The 26,760-nt window shown below is 38.8% G+C and overlaps 1 protein-coding gene across 5 annotated transcripts in view; it reads left to right on the top strand.

The window, feature by feature from the left end:
* Window positions 1-26,760, top strand: part of LOC126175571 (telomeric repeat-binding factor 2-interacting protein 1-like) — a 200,572-nt gene that overhangs the window by 107,723 nt on the left and 66,089 nt on the right. For all 5 annotated transcript variants that reach the window (XM_049922465.1, XM_049922456.1, XM_049922440.1 and 2 more), the window contains 2 exons: window positions 9,167-9,262; window positions 17,688-17,783. In XM_049922465.1, the coding sequence (XP_049778422.1) occupies window positions 9,167-9,262; window positions 17,688-17,783 (192 nt within the window). The remainder of the gene's footprint in view (window positions 1-9,166; window positions 9,263-17,687; window positions 17,784-26,760) is intronic.

Raw genomic sequence — 26,760 nt, 5'->3', positions numbered from 1 at the left:
CCAAAAATGTAAAGATGTGGACATGTTAATTGAAGAACTTAAGCTGAAGCTTCAGACTTAAAGCAATTGCAGTAAAGTTCAAGTTTTGACCCTGACCCCTAAGTGGCTGGACTCTTGAGAAAACAACTAAAGAATTTGCTGTTTCAACTAAAATGGTGAAGAAAGCTAGGAAACTAAAGATGGAAGATGGGATTTTGGCAACACCTGCAAACCGAAAAGGGAAAAATCTCAGTAATAAAGTAAAACAAAATGTCCTCAGTTTTATGAAGATGAAGAGTTTTCTTATTTACGCCCAGGCAAAAAGAATTGTGTTGCAGAACCAGAAAAGTCTGTTTTTTTGTAACCCAAAAGAAATGTTCATTGCTTATTGTAAGCAATATGGAAATCAACTGAGCTTCTCAATTTTGTGAGCTCAGGCCAAAGTTGTGTACTACAGTTGGTGCTTTTGAATCACATTCAGTATGTGTATGTGTTATTCGTCAAAATGTCAAATTAATTTTGGTTTCAGCAACATATATCCAAGATGACTACACAGACTTGACAAAAGAAACTGTATGCAGTTTGGAATCAAAAGACTGTATGGTGCAACATTGGGAGGAACGTTCAGGAAAAACTCAACTGGATGCTGTTCTTGAAGACACTTTCAAAGACAATGACCCTGAAGAAACAATCGAACACAAGCAATGGAGCCATACTGACAGACAATTTGGTAACATGTTAGAGAACTGTTGAACATTTCATGGAGGCAATTATTTTGAAAATTACCAGTTTAAGAAGGCACATCTTAAGCAGCAAAAAGTTAATCTTGCAGAAAATGAATTAATTATATTGATGGAATTTGCTGAGAATTATTCATTTGTTGCCCAAGATGCTGTGCAAGGATTTCATTGGGAGAATTGTCAAGCCACATTACATCAATTTGTTGTCTATTTTGTGGCAAAAAATGTCAGAGTATTAGTATTTGTATGATCAGCAACTGTCTCACTTGTGATACAGTTACTGTCCATGCCTTTCAAATAAAGTTAATAGCGCATTTAAAGACATTGAAAACATTAAGAACATTTAATACTTTAATGATGGTTTAGTTGTTCAATATAAGATCTTCAAAAATTTCGTCAGTTTATTTCTGCACGAACAAGCCATGGTAAATCACCTTGTGATGGCATTGGGGAAGACTAGCAGTCCATTCCAGTCTGCAGAGGCCTGTAAATAACGAAATATTGACTCCATATGATTTGTTCAAATTCTGTGATAACAGTACTCCAGCTGTAAAGTTTCTTTATGTACCAAAAGAAGACATTGAAAAAATTCAGGCTGATCAAGAAAAAGGTTTGCCAGGGGACATACAATTTCTGGAATGAGAGAAAATCATCAATTTAAGCCAGTTAATTATAATCAGCTCAGAGTAAGTGACATTCCAATGATGCTGCAGCATTCCTAGTTAATGCCTTTGAAGCAGATGAAGAAATTCGAGAAAACTTAATTGCAAGTTTACAACCTGGACAGTATGTTGCATATATGTTGGTGGGTTGGAAACATGTGTAAAGTTTCACATGAACAATAAGATTTCCTCATCAGCTTTGACCCACAAGGTGGTGCTTGTTCCTTCCATTGACCAATTGTTAAATACACCTGCTGAATTCTTGAGCAACATATTTTCATGACTTTAGACACACCATCAACATCACCATCAGGAAGACAATACATCTATCCACAATCTGTCCTTGACAAAGCTGTAGAACTGTTTAACCAAAAATGGGACTGACTTCAGTATTTTTTGTTTTGGAAATTCTCTGTGCTGTGCAATTTTTATGGCTTTTGTTAAATTAATGTTTGAAACTGGTTATATACTCGAATTAATGGCATTTGACCTCAATGGGAAGTCTCTGGCACCCTTGTCACTCAGTGATGGTGCAAGGAGTCCATCCTTGAGTGTGGCCAAATGTGAGCACACAGACCAGGAGCTAATGTGGAAGAGTGATCTTTCTGGGACTGCTGTTGATAGAGTGTACGGATTTGGTTCAGCCACCTTTGCTGGCATATGTGTGGGATTTTTGTTGGGCTGAGGTCATGAACATGGATGGAAGAATGTATCAGTATGTGCCCAAAAACTATTCAGCACTATGTTATTAATTCCTTGATGTATGCCTTGAATGTCCTTACCAACCATTTAACACTGAAATTGGGAGCGAGGTGAAAAGGTGCACTGTCAAGATGCTGTGTTGATTTCTGCAACAAAAAGACTTGGATACTGAGGAAATGAATTGTGAGTCATTGTCAGAAATGATGGTGCAAGCTATGTCCTTGATGGCAAATATGGTGCCAGTGTCAAGAATTTGTTTTAGCTATGACGGAAGTCAAGAAGGTGACATGTGGATGTTGAAAACACATCCACATCTAAGATCTTTGTGGTTCCAAGCAGTAACACCTGTAGTAGATGTTTATTTGTTCAAAGGGGTCCTTTGATGAAGGTCGTTGTCGGTTGTGTTGTGAAAGAGTACACACAAATTATTTGTTCTGTGTCTGCTTCAATAACTGGCCAGCGTGTATAGCTGTGGACAAGATCTGTCATTTGTGACACTTCCCAATGTTAGTGATGCAGCAGCTGGAGGATTTGTGGAAAGAGGATTTCAAGAATGGGCTGCCCATCTCCAACAGGAGAATGCCCTTTGGCACTTTGTATTGGTGATGCTCTGCAGTGAGAGTGTCAATTACGGAAGGGTTGGCACTTGGTAGCCATTCAGACCAGTCTTGTAAAAAATATCTGAGAATACCTCTCAGTAGAAAGTTTGTGGAAGTGACAAGAGCAACTTTATGTGATAATGTAAAGTTATTTTAACATGTGTTGCAAAATTAACATTAAGTTGAAAACATACAGTTTCATGTGTGTCAGAGTCATCATCAGGACCAACAAAGAGATGAAATAAGCCGTTAGCATTTGCTCGCTGCAAGTTGGCTTGGTATTGTAGGGAGTAATGACAATTACTAAGATAGGATGCCTATCATCAGAGTGACTGTGAAGTTTTCTCAGTATGGTGGCCTCATTGGTTGAAAAACAAGTAAAATTTTGTACCATTAAAAAAAAGCATAAAGGTTCCAGATCCCAGAAATGTTTATAGATACCTCTTTATGCATAAATAATCTAGTTGAGCTGTTGCCGAGGTTACTGTTCCAGTTGATTTTTCTGATCCATCTGGATTCTTATGTGAACTACAGTGCCACTTCCTTGTTATGATGCATTGGTTGCAAATGCAAGACACCTAGCAGACATCAAAGTAGTGAGGCAGGGGCAGATTTTCATTGAAGCACCAAAGAAACTGGTATAAGCATCCATATTCAAATACAGAGATATGTAAACAGGAAGCGCCAAGGAAACTGGTATAGGAATGCATATTAAAATACGGAGATATGTAAACAGGAAGAATATGGCGCTACAATCGGCAACACCTACATAAGACGACAAGCGTCTGGCATAGTTGTTAGATCGGTTACTGCTGCTACAATGGCAGGTTATCAAGATTTAAGTGAGTTTGAATGTGGTGTTGTAGTCGGCGCACAGGCGATGGGAGACAGCATCTCTGAGGTAACAATAATGCAGGGATTTTCCCGTACAACTATTTCACGAGTGTACTATGAATATCAGGAATCCGGTAAAACATCAAATTTCCGACATCGCTGTGGCCAGAGAAAGATCCTGGAAGAATGCAACCATCGATGACTGAAGAGAATCATTCAACATGACAGAAGTGCAACCTTTCTGCAGATGGTTGCAGATTTCAATGCTGGACCATCAACAAGGGGCAGTATGTAAACCATTCAACAAAACATCATTGATATGGGCTTTGGGAGCCAAAGGCCCACTCATGTATCCTTGATGACTGCACAACACAAAGCTCGCCTTGGACTGTTGACGACTGGAAAATGTTGCATGGTCACATGAGTCTCATTTCAAATTGTATTGAGAGGAGGTACATGTACAGGTATGGAGACAAGCTCATGAATCCATGGATCTTGCATGTAAGCAGGATACTGTTCTAGCTGGTGGAGGTCCTGTAATGGTGTGGACCAGTGCAGTTGGAGTGAAGTGGGACCCCTGATGTGTCTAGATACGATTCTGACAGGCGACGTGTACGTAAGCATCCTGTCTGATCACCTGCATTCATTCATGCCCATTGTGCATTCCGACAAACTTGGGCAATTCCAGCAGGACAATGTGACACCATACATGCCCAGAATTGCTGCAGAGTGGCTCCAGGAAGACTCTTCTCAGTTTAAACACATCCGCCGGCCACCGAACTCCCCAGACATGAACATTATTGAGCATATCTGGGGTGCCTTTCAATGTGCTGTTCAGAAGAGGTCTCGACCCTCTTGTACTCTTACAGATTTATGGACAACCCTGCAGGATTCATGGTGTCAATTACCTCCAGCACTAGTTCAGACATTAGTCGAGTCCATGCCATGTCATGTTGTGGCATTTCTGCATGCTCGCGGGGCCCCTACGTGATTTGGGCAGGTGTACCAGTTTCTTTGGTTCTTCAGTGTAAGATGTGATTTTGAAGTGAGAAGTGCTTTCTGAGATGCTTGGGTATGTTTGCACATAGCTTCTTTTTTCTTTAATTGGTTCAGAGGGTGACAAATACGGGTCGCACTGTAGATAAATTGCACTGTATCCATACATATTATAAAAGTGTATGTATGTATGTGTATGTATGTAGTTTCATATCTCCTCCTGAACCACTGGATTGATTTCAACTAGACTTACCACTGTGGTGGTAAGAAACACCTACATCTCAAAGGGGTGGGGGGTGAAGGTGAACAGAAGCGTAGCTCACAACGTGCAGATAATCAGACTATATTCATCCAGTATTTGAGAATGTGAGCACTTGCTGTCTTGCAACCAATTTTACACATAATTTCAAAGTTTTACAAGGGTTTTTCTTGCTCAACTCCCCCCTCCCCTCCTCCTCCCCGCAGAAATTGATGAAAGGAAAACAGTTTGCCACTTACTACATTTTCACTGGCTTAACCTTTTAACTTATCACATCTTTACTAATAACACTATCCACAACACATTTTGCAGATAGTATTCACATATACCATTGAATAAATCTGCAAAAATATATCATTGTATGACACATAGTTCAGTAGGTATGACATCATAAATACTGAGATGCATGAAAAACTGCTGCATGATACATGGTTCTTTAATTCATAACTTCTTTACACACTTTTTCGTCCAGTGTCCACATATAAGACTTGATACACATGCAAAATTATATCTTTGTGCAACATGCAATTAAGGAGATATGACCTCATAAACATTGAGCTGTGTGAAAGTGAAACTACGGGGAGGTGAAATATGTACGAATATATGTGAATGTGTTAAATAAATATGACATGCGCATATGCAGGCAAAGCTGTGGATTAAAAACTCCTTCTAAACTTCTGGATCTATTTCAGCCAAAATTGGTACACATATTACTTACCATCTGAAAAGAAATACCGTGGAGCTAAGTACTTTGTTTCTCTCACAAGTAGCTGTGAGGAGTGAGCCTGAGGATAAGAGTTCTTGCATCATATCAGTAAATAATTTACTCTTGATGGCACCTTCACAAACACGTTTTTCAGATAGAAAATTAAGGCATTTACTTATAGTAAATTCGCTCAAATTTTCTGAGTCAACCGGTGAAGAGTGTGTGCTTAATACGTTGTATGAACTGCTGTAGGATAAAATACCTGCAAAGCTTTATCAACCTTAATCATGTAAGCTGCTGCATCTGTAACTATCACCAAGAGTGTTTCTTCATTTTCTTTAGGAGGCCACAGAACACGTAATGCATCACAAACAATCCTAGCAGTTGTTGAATGTTTTGTTTCTTCCATTACCCTGGAGACAAAGAGATGTGGTGTTCCTGGTTCAGATTCTGTCATTTTTCACGTATGACATTGGCAATAAATTTCCCACATGAGTCAGATAACCACAAGTTTGAGTCACCGATATCATCTTTCTTATGTCTAGTATTACCTAAAAACAATTATTTTATTGAAAATACTAAAGATCAGTGGTGTAGTTTGGAGTTTCACTTCTTCTTTTGTGGGGAGGGCGAGCAAAGACAAGTTTAAAAAAATGTAATAAATGCGTTTCTTTATCAAGTAACTAGATCAAACCATGTGGCATTGCAGGCCATACAGTATTTTATGTTTCTATTTGAAAATATTTTTTTATGTATTGGGGAAAAGGGGGGGGGGTTATTTGACACACAAACTAGTTTCATTAAATAAATTTTTGAACTTATCGCTTCATAAACTTTGCCGAGGTAGTTTTTCCTTAATGTTGATTCATCAGGATCTTTTCATTTGGAATATTTTTCGAGGAGCATTCAAAATTCTACATTATTTAAATTTTTGAAAGAAATGTCAGAAACTAACGTTTTGCAGATACCTCTTGAAAAATTTTCATTGCCATAATTTCCACTTCTGCTTGCAGAAAATGCTACAGGTAAGGTAGTTTGGATCTTGGAGACACTTGGGTGTTATTGACAGTATTTCTGTGAACATGTGTTTGTAAATGTTGTGTAATCTGGAATTTTTTGTCACAAAGCACCTATAACAATAGTATAAAAATAATGCGAGTTTATTTAGTTAAATAAAAACAACCCTCACTAACTCAAAAATCACATTGATTTTTTAAATATTCTGAAAGTACAAAAATAAGATTGACATATTTTTTCACACACTTGGCACAGTACTGTATTTCCATCAATCCACTGTTGAAGCAAATAAGCTTTACTGCTTGGCATTGTAGTAGTCTTATCTCCTCAGTATTGTAGTATTTCGTCATCTCCTGCTCCTACTCCGGAAGTTGTGAGTAACAGCACATTAGTTACAAATTTAATATAACTGGAAACGCCACTTTTTAATTTTCTTGGAAATGTAATTGTTCCAGGTGACAGCTTTGTTTGTAACATAATACAAACCGTATCATGTTTCATTATGTGATGACTGCACCTTACTTTAAAGATTTTCCACTTGATTATTGAACATTGTTTAATATTTATGGAATATTCTGTTGGTCTTGGAGGAACATAGACATATTAACTCAAACAACAAGTATCAACACTCTACAATAAACATTAATGCTTTGTATTCAAGTTACTAATAAGAACATTGTATAGTTTACATTAAGCTGTTGTGCAGCATATTTTTTTTTTTTTATACTAGATCAGCAGCTGCACATTGTTGAAAACTATGTTCTCATTTTTCAGTGATCATTTATGGAATTAGAAATGTGATATGTAACAGTCCTTCTACACAAAAGGAGAAATTTGCTCAGGTCTTTCTCTTCTTCTTCTTATTCTTCTTGTATCATGGTGAAACATTTCTACTTCAAAAATCATTGCTGAAAAAGTAAAATATATGCATAAATATGCACAAAGTAGTTAAATGTGCACCAACCCATCATATATGCATTTATGTACACTGTAAAACTTCCTAATAAATTCCTGACAACATTGAATAAATTTATTCCTTACATACATATGTTTAATTATCAAGGCATAAAACATGCAAATATGCAAAAATTCAATCTGTACTGATCACCAACAGAGTCCATGAAGGATGGACTACTGTTGTACTGAGCAGACAATGTTGAATGTATAGTCATAAAAACAGCACTGTAGCCATGATGTATCACAATGTCCTTTTTTCAGAGCTAGTCATTAAAAGATCAGCTCAAGTGACACATTGGCACAGACCTGTAGTGAAGTCTCTGCATTCCCATCCTTTTTTTGACTCTAGGAAACATTCAGCCTAAAATTTTTAAAACATTGCTTCATGTTTTGCTGATCTGTGGTTTATTTGTGAGTGGCTAGAAATTAATTCTGAGTGAAGACCATAGAATTAACAAGGAATCTAGATCTTTTAGCACACCAAATAAGAAGCATTCCGGGAAGAAACTGAAAATAGAAAATGTTGACACGCACAAAATAAACCCAACTATAGAGAACATTGCTTCAAGTTTTAAAACAGAAGATACAATTTTTGGGAAGCAGTTGAGTTGTGTATAAAATTATAGGTAACTTTGGGTTTGGATGCAAGAGAAAGGCAAATAAGTGGAAATTATCAGCAGAAAAGTAGTCATCTGCAAAAAAAGATTGCAGTATGTAGAAGCAATTCAGGAATAATAACGGACATATTACATGTGTGGTTGAGATTTAGTTGTACTCATTGCACGCCACAAATCATTCTTGAAGAGAAAGGTTTGTCTGCACCACTTTCTAAGAGGGAGGGAGCTATTATTGAATTTGATGCTGGTGTTTGTAAGTTCATACTAAACAAATTATTAGTATATAAGTTTGGGATGAAATGTTTTGATTATCACAATAACCTGAGCTTTGAAAAGTGCATGAATGCCTCAAAGCAAATTAATCCCAAATCTCTCATTGTTTTCATATGTATGGAACAGCTCCATCCACAGACCGTGGTGGGCCCATTGATACCGACCAACCATTGTGTCATCCTGTCATCCTCTGCCAGAGACATCACTGGATGTTGTATGGGGGGGGGGGGGGGGAGTCAGCACACTGCTATCTCTGCTGTTTCTCTTCTTTCTTAAATATTCTTTCACTGTAACTAATATTAAATAAACAATGTTTAAACCTGGGTTGTAAAGAGCTATTCTTAGAAATGAATTCCAATTGATATATAATAAGCAAAGATGACTGGACTTCTCATTGAATTCATATACGTAAATGCAAAGTGAATTATGCTTTAATCAATGAAACTGTTGACATGGATAATCCCTTATTAATTTATGGACTAACGTTAATAATAATAGTAAGAATAACATGACAGAAGCAATGATGATGGAAGTAATACAGTAATACAAGAGACAACAATATGACATTCCAGCTGTAATGTTACCATGTGTGAAAGTCACCCACTTTAGTTACAGGTATCATTCAGTGCTCAAATATATTTAAGATGGGTAATAGCAGTCATGTGCAACCTCCCTATCAAGTGAATTTCTCCATACAATGCTGCACCCTCCCACTGAAATCATATGTTTCCTTATCTGTGTTACAATCTGTATGTGTTGAGGGTAGCAACAATGTATGAAAAATTTCTGGTATAAATATTAATTCAAATCTGTTATTCCATATAGCTCACGGATATGTCATGAGAACGAAGGTGGCAGATGTTCCGGGAAACAGGATGACCTGCAGCAGCTAGAGAAAAACAAAGCACATACCATAAAAAGGTTAGTTGACACTTGCCATTGTAAAGCTCTGCCAGTGCTAACAAGTTTTTTAAAAAAAAATGATAATTTTCCTTCATTTACTTATGTTTATCAGTTAGTCTTAAATTTCCAAGAAATCTTGCGATTGAAGACATTGAACAGCGGTTAGGAACATAACTGACTATTGGAATATGCTAATTCAGCTTATCAACCTGCTTCCAACTCTTTACCACCTAAATCACATTTGTGGCAAAGACCTAGATACAAAGACTTAGCCCATATACTCAGCGTTTACAACATGTGTCAGTTCTCTCACTGGCATATTCCATCCCCTCACTGACAGAACCACCTATAAAAGCACCCACTTTGTATACCAGCTTGCTGCAACTATAGCTCGCGCAGAATATGGTGGTCGATGCACAGTGACCAGTTTTCGTCCAAAGTGCTGGGCAAGTTCATTCATTTGTTCGGAAGGGGAGGCCGATAAGTGTTTTCCAGCTTGCAGCTGCTCAGTGAAGGCAGAATTGTGGTGTGCACCCTGCAATTTTTTTCAAATGACCTTAATAAAACTCTTTGGTGAAAAAATTCATTTCTGCTTTACTTATAGCTTTATATGTTAGCTTTGTGATGATGTGCCCGTCATTTCATTAATGGTCATAGTTATTGTGATATTCATGTGAAAGTAAGACACAGCACAAAATTAGGAAAAGTGTGCTGTGAAAAATAGAGGTCGCTTTGATTTTGCGTTTGGTGCATATTTTATAAGATGTTGTTGCATATGAAATGTAGCTAAAATACTGAATTTATCTTTGGGCTTGGGTAGAGGTATGTATCTGTCACCAATCTCGACAGAATTGATGTGATCTAGCACACTCATTTGCAATCACACTGCACCAGCGATAAACCCAGAGTGAAATATGCACGACATTCCTCATATTACATAAATGGTTTCAGATATCGAAATGAGACTTAGGCAAATGAGACCACGCAAAGAGGAGAGTATCTTACTGTATCATTATTATGTAAAATTTCATTATCTACTGTGTTATTCCAATAACTACAGACTTCTGACTTCACTTTTCTTCAGTTCCTCACTTAATAAACCACTGTAACAATACCAGAGAAGGAAAGTTGCTACTCACCATATAGCGGAGATGCACAGAGTGTGGGCTCAGCTCTCTGAGACTGCAGATGTGTGTGCAAGTTGCGTTTATGTGAGTATGTGTGTACGCATGTGTGTATGTGTGTCTACTGCTGACAAAGGCCTTAATGGCTGAAAGCTTTAATTGTGTGAATCTTTTTATTGTGCCTATCGCGACTCAGCATCTCCGCTATATGGTGAGTAGCGACTTTCTTTCTCTGGTATTGTTACATTCCATCCTGGATTTTCCATTGTTTGATTTAATAAACCACTGTTTCAGAATTTTCTTGCAGTTGTATTTTCACAACATGCTAGTGAAGTGAGACACTGTAAACTTCACTCACATTTTCAGCCCATAAAGTTTCACTTTGTTTCCTCTACTTCTGGGTGCTTAACATTATTTGTTAGACAGTGTAGCTTGGTGATATGGAATCACCTTGCCTGACCCTTTTGTTAAATTCTGCATGTCTCACTATTGTGATGCAATATAATAGAAACTGTAGCATTGATTTGTATATTTTTCAGTTACTAACATAGCTTGCTTGTGGTATTTCTCAAGAAATGTGAGTACCAATTATGTTCAGGTTGAATCAAAAGTTTTCAAAAATTTATGAAGCCTAGTCAGTGGAGTAAATCATGCTCATTGCTGTCACCATAACTTTATTACAACTTATAAATAGTACATTGTGCTATATTGGCTTCTAAAGCTATCTTCTTCCTATGTTTGATTAAGATCTTATGCTACATCTGTAAGGATGGTGATTATTTCAGTAAAAATTGTTAAAATTATGGTTGAGAGCCTCATAGGTCTTTGGTCCTTTATATTTTGTCAAACGCCTTTCTTGTATGTTGAATAATAGTTTGACATTTAGCATTTCCATTCTGTATTTCTTTTGCCCCAGCTTTAATCACTTGTATTCAAAAACCTCATCTATCATTTTTCGAAATCTCATTACTTCATGACAATCTATGTGTTTCATTCATCTCATGAAATATACAGACATTTAAAGTACTCTTAGAATGATCGTTTAGTTTTCTCATCTTCCTCTTCTCTTCAGGTATTAGGCCTGTTACGGTACCCATCTCTGTTGTGGTCTTCCTCTGTCTCTTCTCCCATGGCACTTATAATATCTTGCCTTTAAGAGAAGTCTCTCACTCTTCATTCTTTGTAGATGTTCATTCCGTTTTCTTCTGTAATCTCAAATCCAATCATTGAGACTAAAGATTTGCAGTTCTTCTCTGGATCTTGATTTCTTAGCCTGTCTTCTCCTGTGCAACCTTTAACACCTCCAAGGAATTTCATTTCTTGTGCCTGGATCTGGCTTTCTTGTTTCACTTCCATAGAGCAGTGTGGGAACTGCAACAGTTTTGTAAAATTTAATTTGAGTGTCTTTCCTGGTTTTGTTTTTTATGTTCCTGATGATTGTTACACATACCCGACTGAATTTACTAAGCTTAATTTCAATATCTCTGCTGTAGCCATATTTTATTTCACATTCTAGGTAACTGAAATGGTTTACTTGCTCTAAACTCTTCTGGTCTATCACTATTTTGGTTCTGATTGGTTCTTTCCCCATGAAGGCCATTGTCTTAGTTTTTTCTTTTGAAATTTCCATGTTAAATTTTGCATTTATTTGTTTCAGCAAGTAGATTCCTTTCTGAAGGTCATCTTCCTTATCTGCTAGGACCACTGCATCATCAGCATATAGTAAATTATTTAAAAGTAATGTTCCTGTCTAGGTAGTTGCCTTTCTGAAATTCTGATTTCCATATATGTACGAGGGTTGTTTTTTAAGTAAGGGTCATTTTTATTTTTTAAAAAAGATACAAATACTTTTGTAAAAAAAAACTTTTATTTTCTGATTCTACACACTTTTACCTATTTTTCTACATAGTTGCCTTGTTTATTTAAGCACTTGTCATACCGTACAACTAAGTTTTTAATTCCCTCTTCAAAGAATTCGGCTGCCTGCTCCGACGGCCAAGAGTTCACGACTGCTTTCACTTCATCGTCGTCATTGAAGCGCTGCCCGCCAAGATGGTGTTTCAGTACCGGAAAAGGTGAAAATCGCTAGGAGCAAGGTCGGGGCTGTATGGTGCATGGTCCAAAACTTCCCAGCCAAAAAAATCAATCAAATCCCGAGTCTTTTGAGAGGTGTGAGGCCTAGCGTTATCGTGCAGGAGCAAAACTCCTTTTGTCAGCATGCCGCGCCTTTTGTTTTGAATTGCTCTGCGGAGCTTCTTTAGAGTTGCACAGTAGGCATCTGAGTTGGTTGTCGTTCCTCGTGGCATAAGGTCCACTAGCAAAACACTGCACCGGTCCCAGAACACAGTTGCCATAATCATGCGCTTTGACAGCGTCTGTTTGGTTATGACCTTGACAGGTGAGGTTGTGTGTCGCCATTCCATCGATTGTCGCTTGCTTTCGGGAGTGATATGGGATACCCAGTGACAATTTGACTCAACATGTCATCCCCTTCTCCCTCGTAATGAATCAAAAAGTCCAATGAAGTGGCAAATCTCTTCCCTTTGTGGTCCTCTGTGAGGAGTCTGGGTACCCACCGAGAAAACAGTTTCTTAAAGTTTAGGTTTTCAGACACAATTTTGTACAAAGCCGATCTTGAAACTTGTGGAAATTCCAAAGAAAGAGTGGAAATTGTGAATCTTCTGTCCTCACGAATCTTTGTTTCGACTGCAGCCACCAAATCATCAGTGATCACAGAGGGCCGGCCTGAGCGTTCGTCATGGACGTTTTGATGGCCATTTTGAAACTCTCTAACCTGTTGACGCACTTTACCTTCACTCATTGCATTCAAGCCATAAACTTCTGTTAACTGGCGATGAATTTCTGTAGCTGATAGGCTTTTCGCGGCCAAAAAACATATCACTGACCGTATCTCACACGCGGCGGGTGATTCAATAATCGTAAACATTATAAAGTACCACAGCGATGCGTACACATCAGCTACAGAGCTGCAACTTGCATCAGTGTGAACGGGAAGGATGCCGGCAAGTGGCGCGGTGGCTTGTTGCGGCGTCCACGCAAACTACGGGACTATACGCGCAAACGGCCCTTACTTAAAAAACAACCCTCGTATTATTTCATTTATGTAGATGTTGAACAAAGTTGGAGAGATGCAGCAGCCTTGCCATACCGCTTTGTTAGCTGGCACCTCATTAGTTGTTTTACCATTGAAATCTAGAGTGATATTTGTGTCTTGATATAAAATTTTTATTGCATTTACTAGATGCTTTGGATATTCTCAATTCGTCAATATTTCCCAAAGTTTCTGTCTGTTGTCATTGTCAAAAGCTTTTTTTAAGTCAATAAAAGTAATGTGTGTTTCTTTATTATACTCTCTCCGTTTTTCTATTATTTGCTGCAGGATAAAAACTGCATCTATTGTAGAGTGTCCTTCCCTAAAACCCATTTGTTCCTCATGCAGTACTGCTTGTGTTATTTTTTAAGTCTTGGATTTAAAATCTCAGCATACACCTTGTATGCTGAGTCCAGTAAAATTATTCCTCTGTAATTACTGCATAGGCTTTTAGCTCCTTTTTCAAAAATTGATATTACTCTAGCTGTTTTCCAGTCTTTGAGAATACTATTCGTCTTCTTCTTCTTCTTCTTCTTCCAACATTCGTTGAAGAGATGTAGCAGTCGTTAGTGTAGCATCATTCCTCCATAATTTAATAATTCAGCATTAATGCCATCTTTTCCTGTTGCTTTTCTGTTCTTAAGTGATGTTAGTACAGATGTTAATTCGTCAGACTGTATTTCATCTAATCCTTTCTCGTCTAGTTGGTCAATTTCAGTTTCTTGTGCTGTATGATCATACCACAATTCGCTGTAATGTTCTTCTTCAATACTTCAATGTTCTTTTTCAATACTACTTATTTGTATCTTCTCTTTATGTTGTGTTTAAGGTTTTTAAAACCTAATATGCCATTTGTTGTCTTCCATGGATATCATGTTCGATATTAGAAATAAACCTATCCCAGTGCTCTTGATGTGATGCACTTAGCATTACTTCTTTTCTCCTTATAGTATTGTTTGTTCTCAACAGTGGGGCTGCTTAAGTGTTTTATACATGCATCCTGTTTTTCTTTGACAACTTTCATTATATCCTCATTCCAGATTTTTAGGCCATTTCTTTTCCATATTCTTTACTTTTCTGTATTCTTTTCTTTTTACTGAGAGATTCTCCTGCTACTCTGCATACAGTATTCTTCAGAGTTTGCCATTCTTCTTCTATATTGTCTTTAGTTTGTAAGTTTGCTAGTTCCTTCATTTAATCTCCTTTGGTACAGGTGTCTGATACTGTCCTCTTCAAGCAATTATACCTTATAAATGCTTTAATCTTGTTGGTTTGTTACTTGTTTAGTTATTTTCTTCCATTTTGTAAAAAGATCTATTCTGGAGATTAGTAAGAAATGACCTGATCCTATATCGTGTCCTCTATAAACTCTTGTATCCCTTATGTGGCCTGCTAGCTTATCATTCACTAAGATGTAGTCAATTATTGATCTGAGACCTCTGCTGGCCCCAGTATACTTGTGTATATACTTTTTCCTTCAAAAGTGAATTTGTGATTTTTAAACTGTTGTCAGTTTTCCCTCTTCTGTTATTTTCTGTGTCATTTGTCATATTAACTAATGATATTATGTTAATGAATAAGCTTATGTTTGATAGATACTCTGAATGTTTTCAGTCACGTCTCTTACCAAATTACCATTGTAACATCTTGTATCCTTCAAAGAAATTTCTGAATAGTTTTGTTTAATTCAACATACCTGTCATGGTCCTGTTATCACATGCCCAAAATTCTCTTGTCCTCTAATGTGACAATGTGAGATTGCCACCGTCAAATGGAAATAAAATCCTGTTGTGTCTTGTCGTATCAGTGTTGTCCTTTTTTCCCATCCATCACTATCTTTGGTACAGTTAGTTTGTTTCTCAACATATTTGTAATATACAATTGCAATGAAATCCAGACCTATAGCTTCTTACAGGCGTTAGTAAATATCAATGGGGACAGTTTAAAATGTGAGCCCCGACCGTGACTCGAACCGAGGATCTCCTGCTTACGTGGCAGACGCTCTATCTGGCTGAGCCATCAAGGACACAGAGGATAATGCTACTGCAGGGACTTGCACGCACCCCGTGAGACTCACACTGACAACTTACTGTCCACACACTACATTTGTTGTGCCCCTGCCCACTATGCTCTTTACTCGCAGCAGCCAATCTACCGATTCCCGTAACAGTTCAGGCAGTGTGAGTGCATCCTCACTGAAGAAGATCATTGGCCGGTAAGCCTTATTTGTATGAAGATGGTATCATGTAAGCAGGAGATCCCAGTTTCGAGTACTGGTCGGGGCACACATTTTCAACTGTCCCCGTTGATATTTACCAACACCTGTAAGCAACTAAATGTCTGGATTTCATTGTAATTTCATTCCTCAAGAGCTGCAAGATCACCAATGGTATCTGTTCTTTCAGACATTTCATTCTTCGAGAGCTGCAATATCATGAATGGTATCTGTTCTTTCGGACGTCTCCGAAAGAACAGATACCTATTCATATATGTTAGTAATTTGGTGTCCAGACAAGCATATCTCAAGCAGCTCTTCGTATGTCTTCTATCTACATTCTCTTCCATATGAACCTTTAACATTTTTGACTTTCCAAGTATGAATGGACGGATTATAGTTTATAGAACTTGTTCTTTGTTCGATGAGATAGAGCTTGGATCACATAGATTAAATAAACCTGTATCCCCTACCTGTTGCTTTTCTTTGACATCAAAGTCTAGTAAGAATAGAAATGTTTCCCTTAACATTTATTGAGTTGTTCAATACTCATTAATTTAGTCACACAGATTTTCTAAAGATAGGTTAATTATTGAGCTCATTTCTATAGCCCACATATAAATAACTATAGACAGATCCCATTATGTTCTCAACTCATAATTTCACTTGTGCAACTTTTTGCAGAGCAATTTGTTCTTCAAAGCCATTGGTTCCCTAGTTCCAAAGCACCTTTGTGAATGTTTATAGTGCTGAGAAAAAAGCATTGGCTTCTGCCTGCCCTTTTGTAACCCAATTTCTTTCTCACATATTCTTTCATCTAGAACACTTTTATAGTTCACCAGATTTTTTTACCTTTTGCTACATAATTAATGGTAAAATACCTGTTACATTAGTCATAACATTCCCTTCAAATGAAACTGACTTGTCATTTTTGGAGAAGGCCCGAAGCATTCTGTCCATTGATCCACTTGCTGTTTTGTTTATAGAGTGAAGTGGTGTACTCAAGTATCATCCACAGTGACAAATCATTATGCAGAATCAATTTTTTTTTAAACTGCTGCTAACGTTGCTGATGAAAGATTCTTCTCCTCACCTGCTTGTGGTCAGCATTGAACGAATACAACACTTGTTCTGTTCAAAAATTTTGTGTAGTTATTTCTTCTGATAATTCATGCCTGTTGAGCCACAGCTTTTCCATTACCATGTGTACTGTTTCAATATTTTCGTCTGTGGTTGCAATCTCGGGAAATCCTTGAGGTGCTCCAGAATATCAGACACAATTGAATTCACTTACCCACTTGTCAAATGTTGAAAGTGAGGGAACAGGCTTTGTGCATCCATTTTTGAATGAGTTCCTATGCAGCTTTAGAGCTAAGGGACAGAGAAAGAGAGAGTTGGATGGAAAACATTATCTAAAATCTCAACTGTCGAAGGTCTTTTTTTCTGCATGTCTGTTCATTTTTTATTACCCCTTCCATCTGGTGACTAGTGCCCTCAGTTCTCCAGTTGAATGTGACCTCATGACAGACAGCTTAGCAAGGAAATCAGTTTTGTAGAAAATAACTGGGAGAAAATATGCTTAATTCGGATCATTTCCATTTTCCATCATTTTAACCCTGTGACATCTGCGTGACTGTGCCGAGTTCACTTTTGACCCTTTACTTTCATGGTAGCCATAAGCAATTTGTGTAGTAGTAGTAGTAGTTAAAGAGTCTAAAGGCATGTCGTTACTGACAGTAGTGCTGGGAGAAGAGTATAAAATTGTATTTTCTGTTGCAAAGTTATGTCTCCTATATGATGACCTTCAAATGGGCAATTATGGTTATAACAATTAAATGCTGTTGCGTGGAATGGAATCATGTAGAAGATTCAGTTATGTAATTGCTTATTTGACACGCAAATCCAAACAGATTCTTATGAATGATTGATATTGTCTCTCGTTCTCCTACAGACAAAGTTCATTACCTACATAAAAATGTGTGTTGTTTCTAGGCGGCAGTTGGTCATTAACAGTTCTGATGAGATGAATTCAGGTAGTGAGGAGCATCATAGAGCTCCAATTGTACAAAGAACAAATAGAGATCGGAGGTGAGTCCCAGATTAAATCTCAACTACCATTTACTTTCTGTTAAGTGTTGGGTACTAAATTATAAGAAGGGTCTAATACTCAGATAGAATAATGTTATTTGTTTGTTTATGCTAATTTATTGAAAAAGAGATTCATGTCATTAAAAAAATTCAGTAAGGAAATAAAATATGAAATAAAAATCAAAGCATGTGACTGCAGTCTCTAGCAATTGAAGCTGCCAGAGACTATGGTCATGTGTGTGTGAGTTGCGTTTGCGTGAGCGCATGTGTGTGTCTGTTTTCTGTTTTTGACAAAGGCCTTGTTGGCTGTGAGCTTATTGTGTGGCAGTCTTTTTGTTGTACTTCTGTGACAGCATCTCCGCTATATGGTGAGTAGTAACTGTCTTTCCATTGTTCAATAAAAATATAAATACATTAACTTTCCAAAACACAAAAAAATATATGAAAGTCACAAATCATATGCAAGCCAATAATTTGCAGACAAAGCTAACAAATATTGTTAAAAATAACTGCTATAGAACCCGGGAATTATGTTACTAGTTATCAAGCTCTTCAAATAATTTACTTTGGTGTGTGGAATTGTTAACTACATTGTGTACACAGGTTTTACACAAATTTCTTCCCAAATATTATCCACAGAACACTTTTTTGGGTTTGAAATTAACAGTTTGCCATTCCAGCTGTTTGTAATTGCCCTTTTGAGAAAAACAGTCACTACCTTTCTCAAAATGTAAGAGCTCCACATCACTGATCTTAAATGGATTCCCATCAGTGTTATTTGGTATATTATAGTTACTTCATCATACAGTGGTTTTAAATTCATGAACTCCTCAAAGCTCTGTTCTTTTAAATGTTGGGGATCTCCTCTTTGCATTTCTGATTAATGTAACACACTTGTCGGGAACATAGACTCGCTCAGATTTCTTTGCTGTGTATTCTATAATGCTGGGATAATGTCTCCCTCATTTTGAGGATGCCATCTTACTAGATATTTGTGGCTTATTGTCTTGATGTTATATTAATCACTGCACTGAGATATAGTGCGATGAAAAATCTGGAAGGAAAATCTAATTTAAATTACTATTAAAAGTAAGCAGTTCTTCTTATCAGTTTTTTTCTAAGACAACTGTGTTTTTGTTAGTTGTATAAGACTTATAGTTACATGTTCTTTTGTTGCCCTCAGCAGTTATCTGAATAAAGTATATTTGATTGAAAATTGTGGAAAGTAAAGCAAAGCACAAGAACCAATTTCTATTGCAACTGTGCTGCCAGGTACTTCATGCCTAAAATAACAATGGTTATCATCTAGTTTTGGATATCTACAAAAAAAGTGAATATGATAATTAACAAAATAAAATTAATAAAAGTGACAATAATATTTGTTCAGAATCATTAGGATACCATATTTGTGGTGACACGGAAGTAGTTTAATCTTAATTTATAAAACACTTTTCATCTTTGTACCATTGGCACAAGCATCACTGCCTGAAGGTCATACATAGCTAAACCTATTTTTAGGGACAAGAAAACTTTGCAAGAAAATAATAATGTGAAATGACAATTTTTAGTGACCTAATGTGAAATTGTGAGTTGTTACGAAAAGTAACGTAATTTGACATTATTTCCTATTCCTGTGTAAAAATATTGCAAACCTGAGGCCAGCAGTTTTCCAATAATGGTAGCTAGTAGTTATTAAATGCTGAAATTGGATTTTGACTTTTTCTCATTTCGGGGAATTGTGTGTAATCTTAAAATAGTAGTTGATACGTAGATAGTAGATGAACCGTGGACCTTGCCGTTGGTGGGGAGGCTTGCGTGCCTCAGCGATACAGATAGCCGTACCGTACTTCTAGAAGCATAAGATTTAAGTTGCCATAGCTTAACCCTCCTAGTACTAGTGGGATCAATATGACCCCATAAGCACACTGGAAATAGATATCACCCTAGTTGTCAAAACTGTTATTTTGAAAATGTATGACTTTCTCTTTGTGAGTCAATTGTACCAATGATGTTTCAATAACTTTTATTTTTACAACACATTAAAATTTATTACTGGTTTCCGCACTGAGTGGCAATAGTCAATCTGACCTCAATCTAAATTTCTTTCTGTTTCTTGAATATAATATTTATGAAAACAGAATGATTACTGTTATGTTGAACAATTGTTATGTATATTTTTATGTTTAGTTCATTGCAATACTGCCAATATATCTGACATAAATTATTTGGGGTCTATATGATCCCAAATGTATTCACTGAGACAAAAAAGCACTCTAGTAGGAGGGTTAAAATCTTCATAAAATTTAGTGGGGGCTGTGTGTTAGATGTTCTTCAAATTCAGAAAGATTTTTATTCTGATATGAAATTCCAAGATCATCTGCATACTTTCCATAAATAAGAGCAAAATATAGTCAGTTTTCAGCAGGGAGAAACAACCCTTGCTGATCGCATGTGACTATCAGTCACACACTGTTTGATTATACACTGCCAGAGAAAGTGGGGAGGGGGTAGGGAGTAGTACACTTGCAAATACAATGTTGATTTTGATCTGATGATGGCATATGCCACCTGTGGGATAGTAGATGTACTGATAATGGTTTAAACATCATCCATCAAGAGACAGTTTAGTGAAATAGCTACTGGAACACCATCTGTGTCTATCCTCTAACAGAGAATACTCACAGCAAGAAGGGTCTGTGTGGTGCAAATGTGTGAAGCAAATATCCGATCTTGCCACAGAGATGCATTCGTGTTTCCTACAGTCACCTGAGTGAGTTTGAAAGAGGTCAAATTGTGGCCTTCTGAGTTGTGGGACAGTCCTTTCAGAGAACCCCCGCATAAGGTGGACGTTCTGCATTAGCTGTGCAAAGATGCTGGTATCAGTAGTCACATGAACATTCTCACACCCGTAGAAGAGGTTCTGGGCATCCACCCAGCACAGATGCCTGCCAAGATTGCTATATTTTAAGGCCAGCAGTGGCAGATCATACAGCTACCACAGCACAGATAAAAGGACTTGTGAGCCTTGAAGTGTCAACATGAACTGTTGCAAACTAGTTATTAGCAGTGGGACTATGGGCACACACACCTCTAGTCTGTCTTCCACTCACACTATAGTATTGACATGCATGTCTTGACTGGTGCCATCAGAGGACCACTTGGAAGGTGGAATGGCATGCCGTGGCCTTCGGTAATGAAAGCAGATTTTTCCTACACGAGTGAAGGTTGTCTGCATGCTATAAATGTAGCTGGTGAGGGCTGTCTCATAAGAGTGCATTTTTCCAAGGTAACTCCCCCCCCCCCCCCTCTCCACATCAGGCATTGTGGTCTGTAGTGCAATTAGCTATAACTCTTGTTCACCTTTGGTGTTACTGGAGGGGATGCTAACCAGTCCTTAGTACATGCAGAATGTCGTTAGATCCGTTCTTGCAACAGGAAGGTGATGTGTTGTTCTAACAGGATAATGCTCACCCACACACTGCCTGTGAAACTCAATGTGCTCTGCAAGATGTGCAGCAACTTCCCTGGTCAGCACGATCTCTGGACTTGTCTCCAATCGGGCACATGTGGGATATGTTGGGACGAGTAGTTACTCATATGACTTGTCAGCCAACAACTCTTACAGAACTACATGAACAGGTCGAGCAGACATGGCATGACATATCCTAGGACAGTATTCACCATCTGTACTGTCGACTGTCTGCCAGAATCTGTGCCTGCATTACCTACGTGTGTCAGCATGGGTCGATACATGGTACCTCAGAACTGCTTGTACTATTGATCTGTAAATGTAACTATTTTATGCACTCCATATGCATTGCTCCAACACTAAATCTTGAGTGAATTGGAAACCACTAAAAAGAGTGTACTCTTTTATCTGCCAGTGTATTATCAACTTTTCTGGATGTACCTGTCACAAATCTTCATTGGTGTAAAGCAAGTTTACGATAATGTTGTCACAAACTGTGTCTCCTGTGAAGTGTTCTTATGCAAAAACAAAGACAGCTGAAACAATACGTATACATTCTTATAACTATCTTTGTGGTCTGGTATTGCTGTCCTGAACAATACATAAAATGCATTTAAGTGAGATCCAATCAAAGATTCATTACCATCTTTCACAGGTTCTCATAGTGTTTTGAGAAGATACATGGTGGTATACGAAAGACTGGCCCAGAGTATTAGACTGCTCATTGTCACCTGCGACTTGTAGTCTATGGGGTGGTTCCATATCAACAAAGAGCAGTACACAGGATTTGGTGACACAGTGGTGTGCTACAGGGTCAGTGGCAAATGCAAAAAAGAATCGAGCCCCATCCATTTGTACACCTACTGCAATCATAGATATTCAAGCACTTATGATCCAGAGTCCAAAGAAGTTGACACATTGTCATGACAAGTGAACATTTCAGGTAGGTCTTGTCAAAGTGTTATTACTTGTCCAGTTGACTGCAAGTGACATCTCAATGGTAGACCTAGGTGTCACATACAAGGACGAAAGTGACCAGTGAGGATGCAGGGTGTTGTACCCATCCCCCTAACCAACAAGTTTGAGGTGCTTTCTCTCACTGAATTTGAAACTGAGCCACTGGGACTCACTTCACCTTTTTTGAGGAAAACCATTTTGCCTGCTGCAAGAGGAAAAGTGTAAGGGTCTATTAATCGCCAGCAGTTCAAATTTATGGTGAATGATGGTACTCTTAGGGAAAGGTCAGGAAGGGACAGGAAAGGACACCAGGTGTACTCAGTGTGTATGCCTGGAGGTCTCACACAACACGTTGAAGAGTATATTCCAGCTGCCATTGAGGGAACAGGGTGCAACCAACTGCAGACTACGGCACACTTTGGAACAAATGATGGCTGTCATCTGGGCTCTGGTGTCAAACTTAAGTCATTCCAGCAACTGGCAGAGAAGGTTGGAAGACCAGCCTTGCGCATGTTAGTTTCCACAAAGCTCACAATTTGCAAAACTGTCCCTAGAGCTGATTGCAGCCCTTTGGCTCTGAGTCGAGTGGAAGCACTAAACCAAGGACTTTGAACACTTTGGGACTAGTTAGGCTGCAACTTCCTGGACTTACACCGTAGGGTTGAGGACTGTAGGATCCCCCTAGGTGTGCCCTAGGCATCAGAGGCTGCTACTCAGGTAGCTAACCGTGTATGAGGTGCACACAAGGGTTTTTTAGATTAGGCAACTCTCCATCCAATCCAAATAACAACAGCTGTAGGAAACCTGGAACTACCAGTGTAAGATTGAAACAAATGCCTCCCACACGTGAGAGTACTAAAATTCTAATGGTAAAGTGTAGAAGCATTCACAAGAAAGTGCCAGATTCTGAAGTGCTCATGAAAAGCAGTGAAGCTCACATAATAGGAGGTACAGAAAGCTGGTTGAAGCCTGAAATTGAGAACAGTGACATTTTTGAGGAAATTTTAAGTGTATATCAAAAGGATAACAAATGGGAAATGGAGGTGGTGTATTTGACATAGTAGACAAGAAACTCAGATCTACCGAGATAGAAACTGAAGCTGCATATGATACTGTTTGGGCAACACACAGTATCAGGGATGGATATAAAATGATAATTGGATCCTTCTATTTTCCACCAGACTCATCTCCTGATGTAACTGAAAGCTTTGGAGAAAACCTCAGTTCACTTGTACATGAGTTCCTCAGTCATACTGTAATCATCAGTGGAGACTTTAATCATCTGACAATTAATTGGGAAAATTACTGTTTTATTAGTGGTGGGTGTGATACGACATTCCCGTAAAACATTACTAAATGCCTTGCCTCAAAACTACCTAGAATAGATAGTTAGCAATCCCAAGTATAGATTTAAGTGTCAGGAAGTCGTTTCTGAAAGTATTTGTATGGAGTGTAACCATGTACGGGAGTGAAATGTGGACAGTAAATAGTTTAGACAAGAAGAGAATAGAAGCTTTCGAAATATGATACTACAGAAGAATGCTGAAGATTAGACGGGCAGATCACATAACTAATGAGGAGGTATTGAACAGAATTGGAGAGAAGAGAAATTTGTGGCACAACTTGACTAGGAGAAGGGATCGGTTGGTGGGGCATATTCTGAGGCATCCAGGAATCACCAATTTAGTATTGGAGGGCAGCATGGAGGGTAAAAATCGTAGAGGGAGACCAAGAGGTGAATATACTAAACAGATTCAGAAGGATGTTGGTTTGCAGTAGGTACTGGGAGATGATGAAGCTTGCACAGGATAGAGTAGCATGGAGATTTGCATCAAACCAGTCTCAGGACTGAAGACCACAACAACAACAACCTCAACAACAACAACCACAACAACAACAGAGGCTTCTAATTCTTTTTAAGCCGGCCGGGGTGGCCAAGCGGTTCTAGGCGCTACAGTCTGGAACTGCACGACCGCTACGGTTGCAGGTTCAAATCCTGCCTCGGGCATGGATGTGTGTGATGTCCTTAGGTTAGTTAGGCTTAAGTAGTTCTAAGTTCTAGGGGACTGATGACCTCAGAAGTTAAGTCCCATAGTGCTCAGAGCCAATTCTTTTTAATCAATTCCTTGCGGAATTTTTATGATTAATTATAAATTAAAACAGGAATTTGAAGGAAAAAAGAAAAAGGAAACAAAAGTAGCATAGACGGGTCTCGAACGAGGGTTGCCTGGACGGGAGTCTTGCTTGCTTGCTACTCGCTCACTTGCCAGAACAGTGAAACTCTTCTGTATATAAAGAGCTGCCCAAACTTAACAGGCAATATTTCAAAAACGAGGCCGCATTGGCACCTACAATTTTAGGGTGTGATAGGTGCCTATCCACACTATAGGCAGGTGATGTGGGAGCTCGTAACTCTACATCTACATCTACATCTACATCTACATCCACAATCCGCAAGCCACCCCACAGTGTGAGGCGGAGGGTACCTTGAGTACCTCTATCGGTTCTCCCTTCTATTCCAGTCTCGTATTGTTCATGGAAAGAAAGATTGTCGGTATGCCTCTGCGTGGTCTCTAATCTCTCTGATTTTATCCTCATAGTCTCTTCGTGAGATATATGTAGGAGGGAACAATATGCTGCTTGATTCGTCAGTGAAGGTATGTTCTCGAAACTTCAACAAAAGCCCGTACCGAGCTACTGAGCGTCTCTCTTGCAAAGTCTTCCACTGGAGTTTATCTGTCATCTCCGTAAAGCTTTCGCGATTACTAAATGATCCTGTAAAGAAGCGCACTGCTCTCCATTGGATCTTCTCTATCTCTTCTATCAACCCTATCTGGCACAAATCCCATACCGGTGAGCAGTATTCAAGCAGTGGGCGAACAAGTGTACTGTAACCTACTTCCTTTGTTTTCGGACTGCATTTCCTTAGGATTCTTCCAATGAATCTCAGTCTGGCATCTGCTTTACCAATGATTAATTTTATATGGTCATTCCATTTTAAATCACTCCCAATGGCTACTCCCAGATAATTTATGGAAGTAACTGCTTCCAGTTGCTGACTTGCTATATTGTAGCTAAATGATAAAGGCTCTTTCTTTCTATGTTTTCGCAGCACATTACACTTGTCTACATTGAGATTCAATTGCCTTTCACTGCACCATGCGTCAATTTGTTGCAGATCTTCCTGCATTTCAGTATAAACTCGATGCACCTACCAGAAGGTCCACTCGTAAGTGCCAACGTGTACTATATCGCCCATGGCATCTGGCCTGCCGAGGAGCACCAAAGTCTGGGACCCTTGGATAAATCACAAAAATCCACTGCATTATGCCACTCAAAAACAGACCTGGACTGCAGGCAGGTCAGTGAGACTAGATCTGATGGGCAGGGCTTACAAATTAGTGGGGAATGATGGGCTTCAGACTGGCACAGATTTTTCCAATGTTTTTTCAAATTTCCCTGATATTTCCCAGATTTCCCCGACATGTTTGAAATTCCCTGATATTCTCTGATTTCCAGAATTTGCGGCAACCCTGGCTCTACTGAGCACCCAACGTGGTGGTTCCCTTTCAGGTTCCACATTATCTGGCACATGAATCCAGACTGGGTAGCAATCGCTTCCGTGCAAGTCGTCGACCACTACCTATTGAACAGTGTGAGCATGGGCTGGAGAGAAAAATGAGAGATCGATGGCCAGTGCAAAAGTGTGTGCTCTGTCCCATATTGAGCAAATGTGCGCAAGGTGACACAAGAAGCCTCTCAATTTCCCTAGCCTGGGACAGATAGTTGCGCAGCCCCAAAGCACATTGTGTGCATTAAAATCACCACAGTGCAGCTGTGTATCAAGGTCATTTAGAGCCCCTTCATTGAGCGCATCATGTGACGGCACATAGAGGGAGCGTATTGTCAACAGATTATGCACATGTACTGATTTGGCAACTGCTTGTAAATTCGTTGTAAGTGAGAGAGGCAAGGAGTGGAAGTCGGTACTGACAAAAATACCTACTCCTCCTCTCAGGCCATCCTTTATGTGGAGTACATAGCCTCAGAGTTCAGGGGCATATGACTCAGTGAAATTAGTCTCCTGGAGACACAGACACAATAGTCTACCCTGAGATAGTAGACGGAGTTCCTCCACATGCATCCTGAAACCCAGCAAGTTCCACTGAAGTATGGGAGTCATTCATCCTGTCTCTCCACAGGGGTGGGAAGGTCGCAGTGGGTGAAGGTTCAGTGGTGGGGCGAGACAAGTGCCCAACACACACCTCATACTCCATCAGCTCTGGGGAAGAGTCAGATGAAGCATCAGGTAGAATCACATCGACATGGTCCAATGATTTATCACTTGATTTTATGTGTTGTTGCTGCTTTACAGTAGCTTTTCACTGTTCTGAGGGCTCTGCTTGAGCCAAAGTAGGAGTGGTAATGGCCATGCTGGGTTACTAAACAGCCTCAGCCATCAGAGGTGCCTGGGGCTCTCCCAAGTACCTTTGTCTGCTGATCTAGGGGATGCTACAGGCTCTGAAACACTTGATACCTTGCAAGTGCAAT

The sequence above is a fragment of the Schistocerca cancellata genome, chromosome 1 (genome assembly GCF_023864275.1).
Source record: "Schistocerca cancellata isolate TAMUIC-IGC-003103 chromosome 1, iqSchCanc2.1, whole genome shotgun sequence".
NCBI classification, from domain to species: Eukaryota; Metazoa; Arthropoda; class Insecta; order Orthoptera; family Acrididae; genus Schistocerca; species Schistocerca cancellata.
The sequence above is the reverse complement of the archived record's forward strand: the minus strand, read 5'-3'. Positions and strand labels throughout refer to the sequence as shown.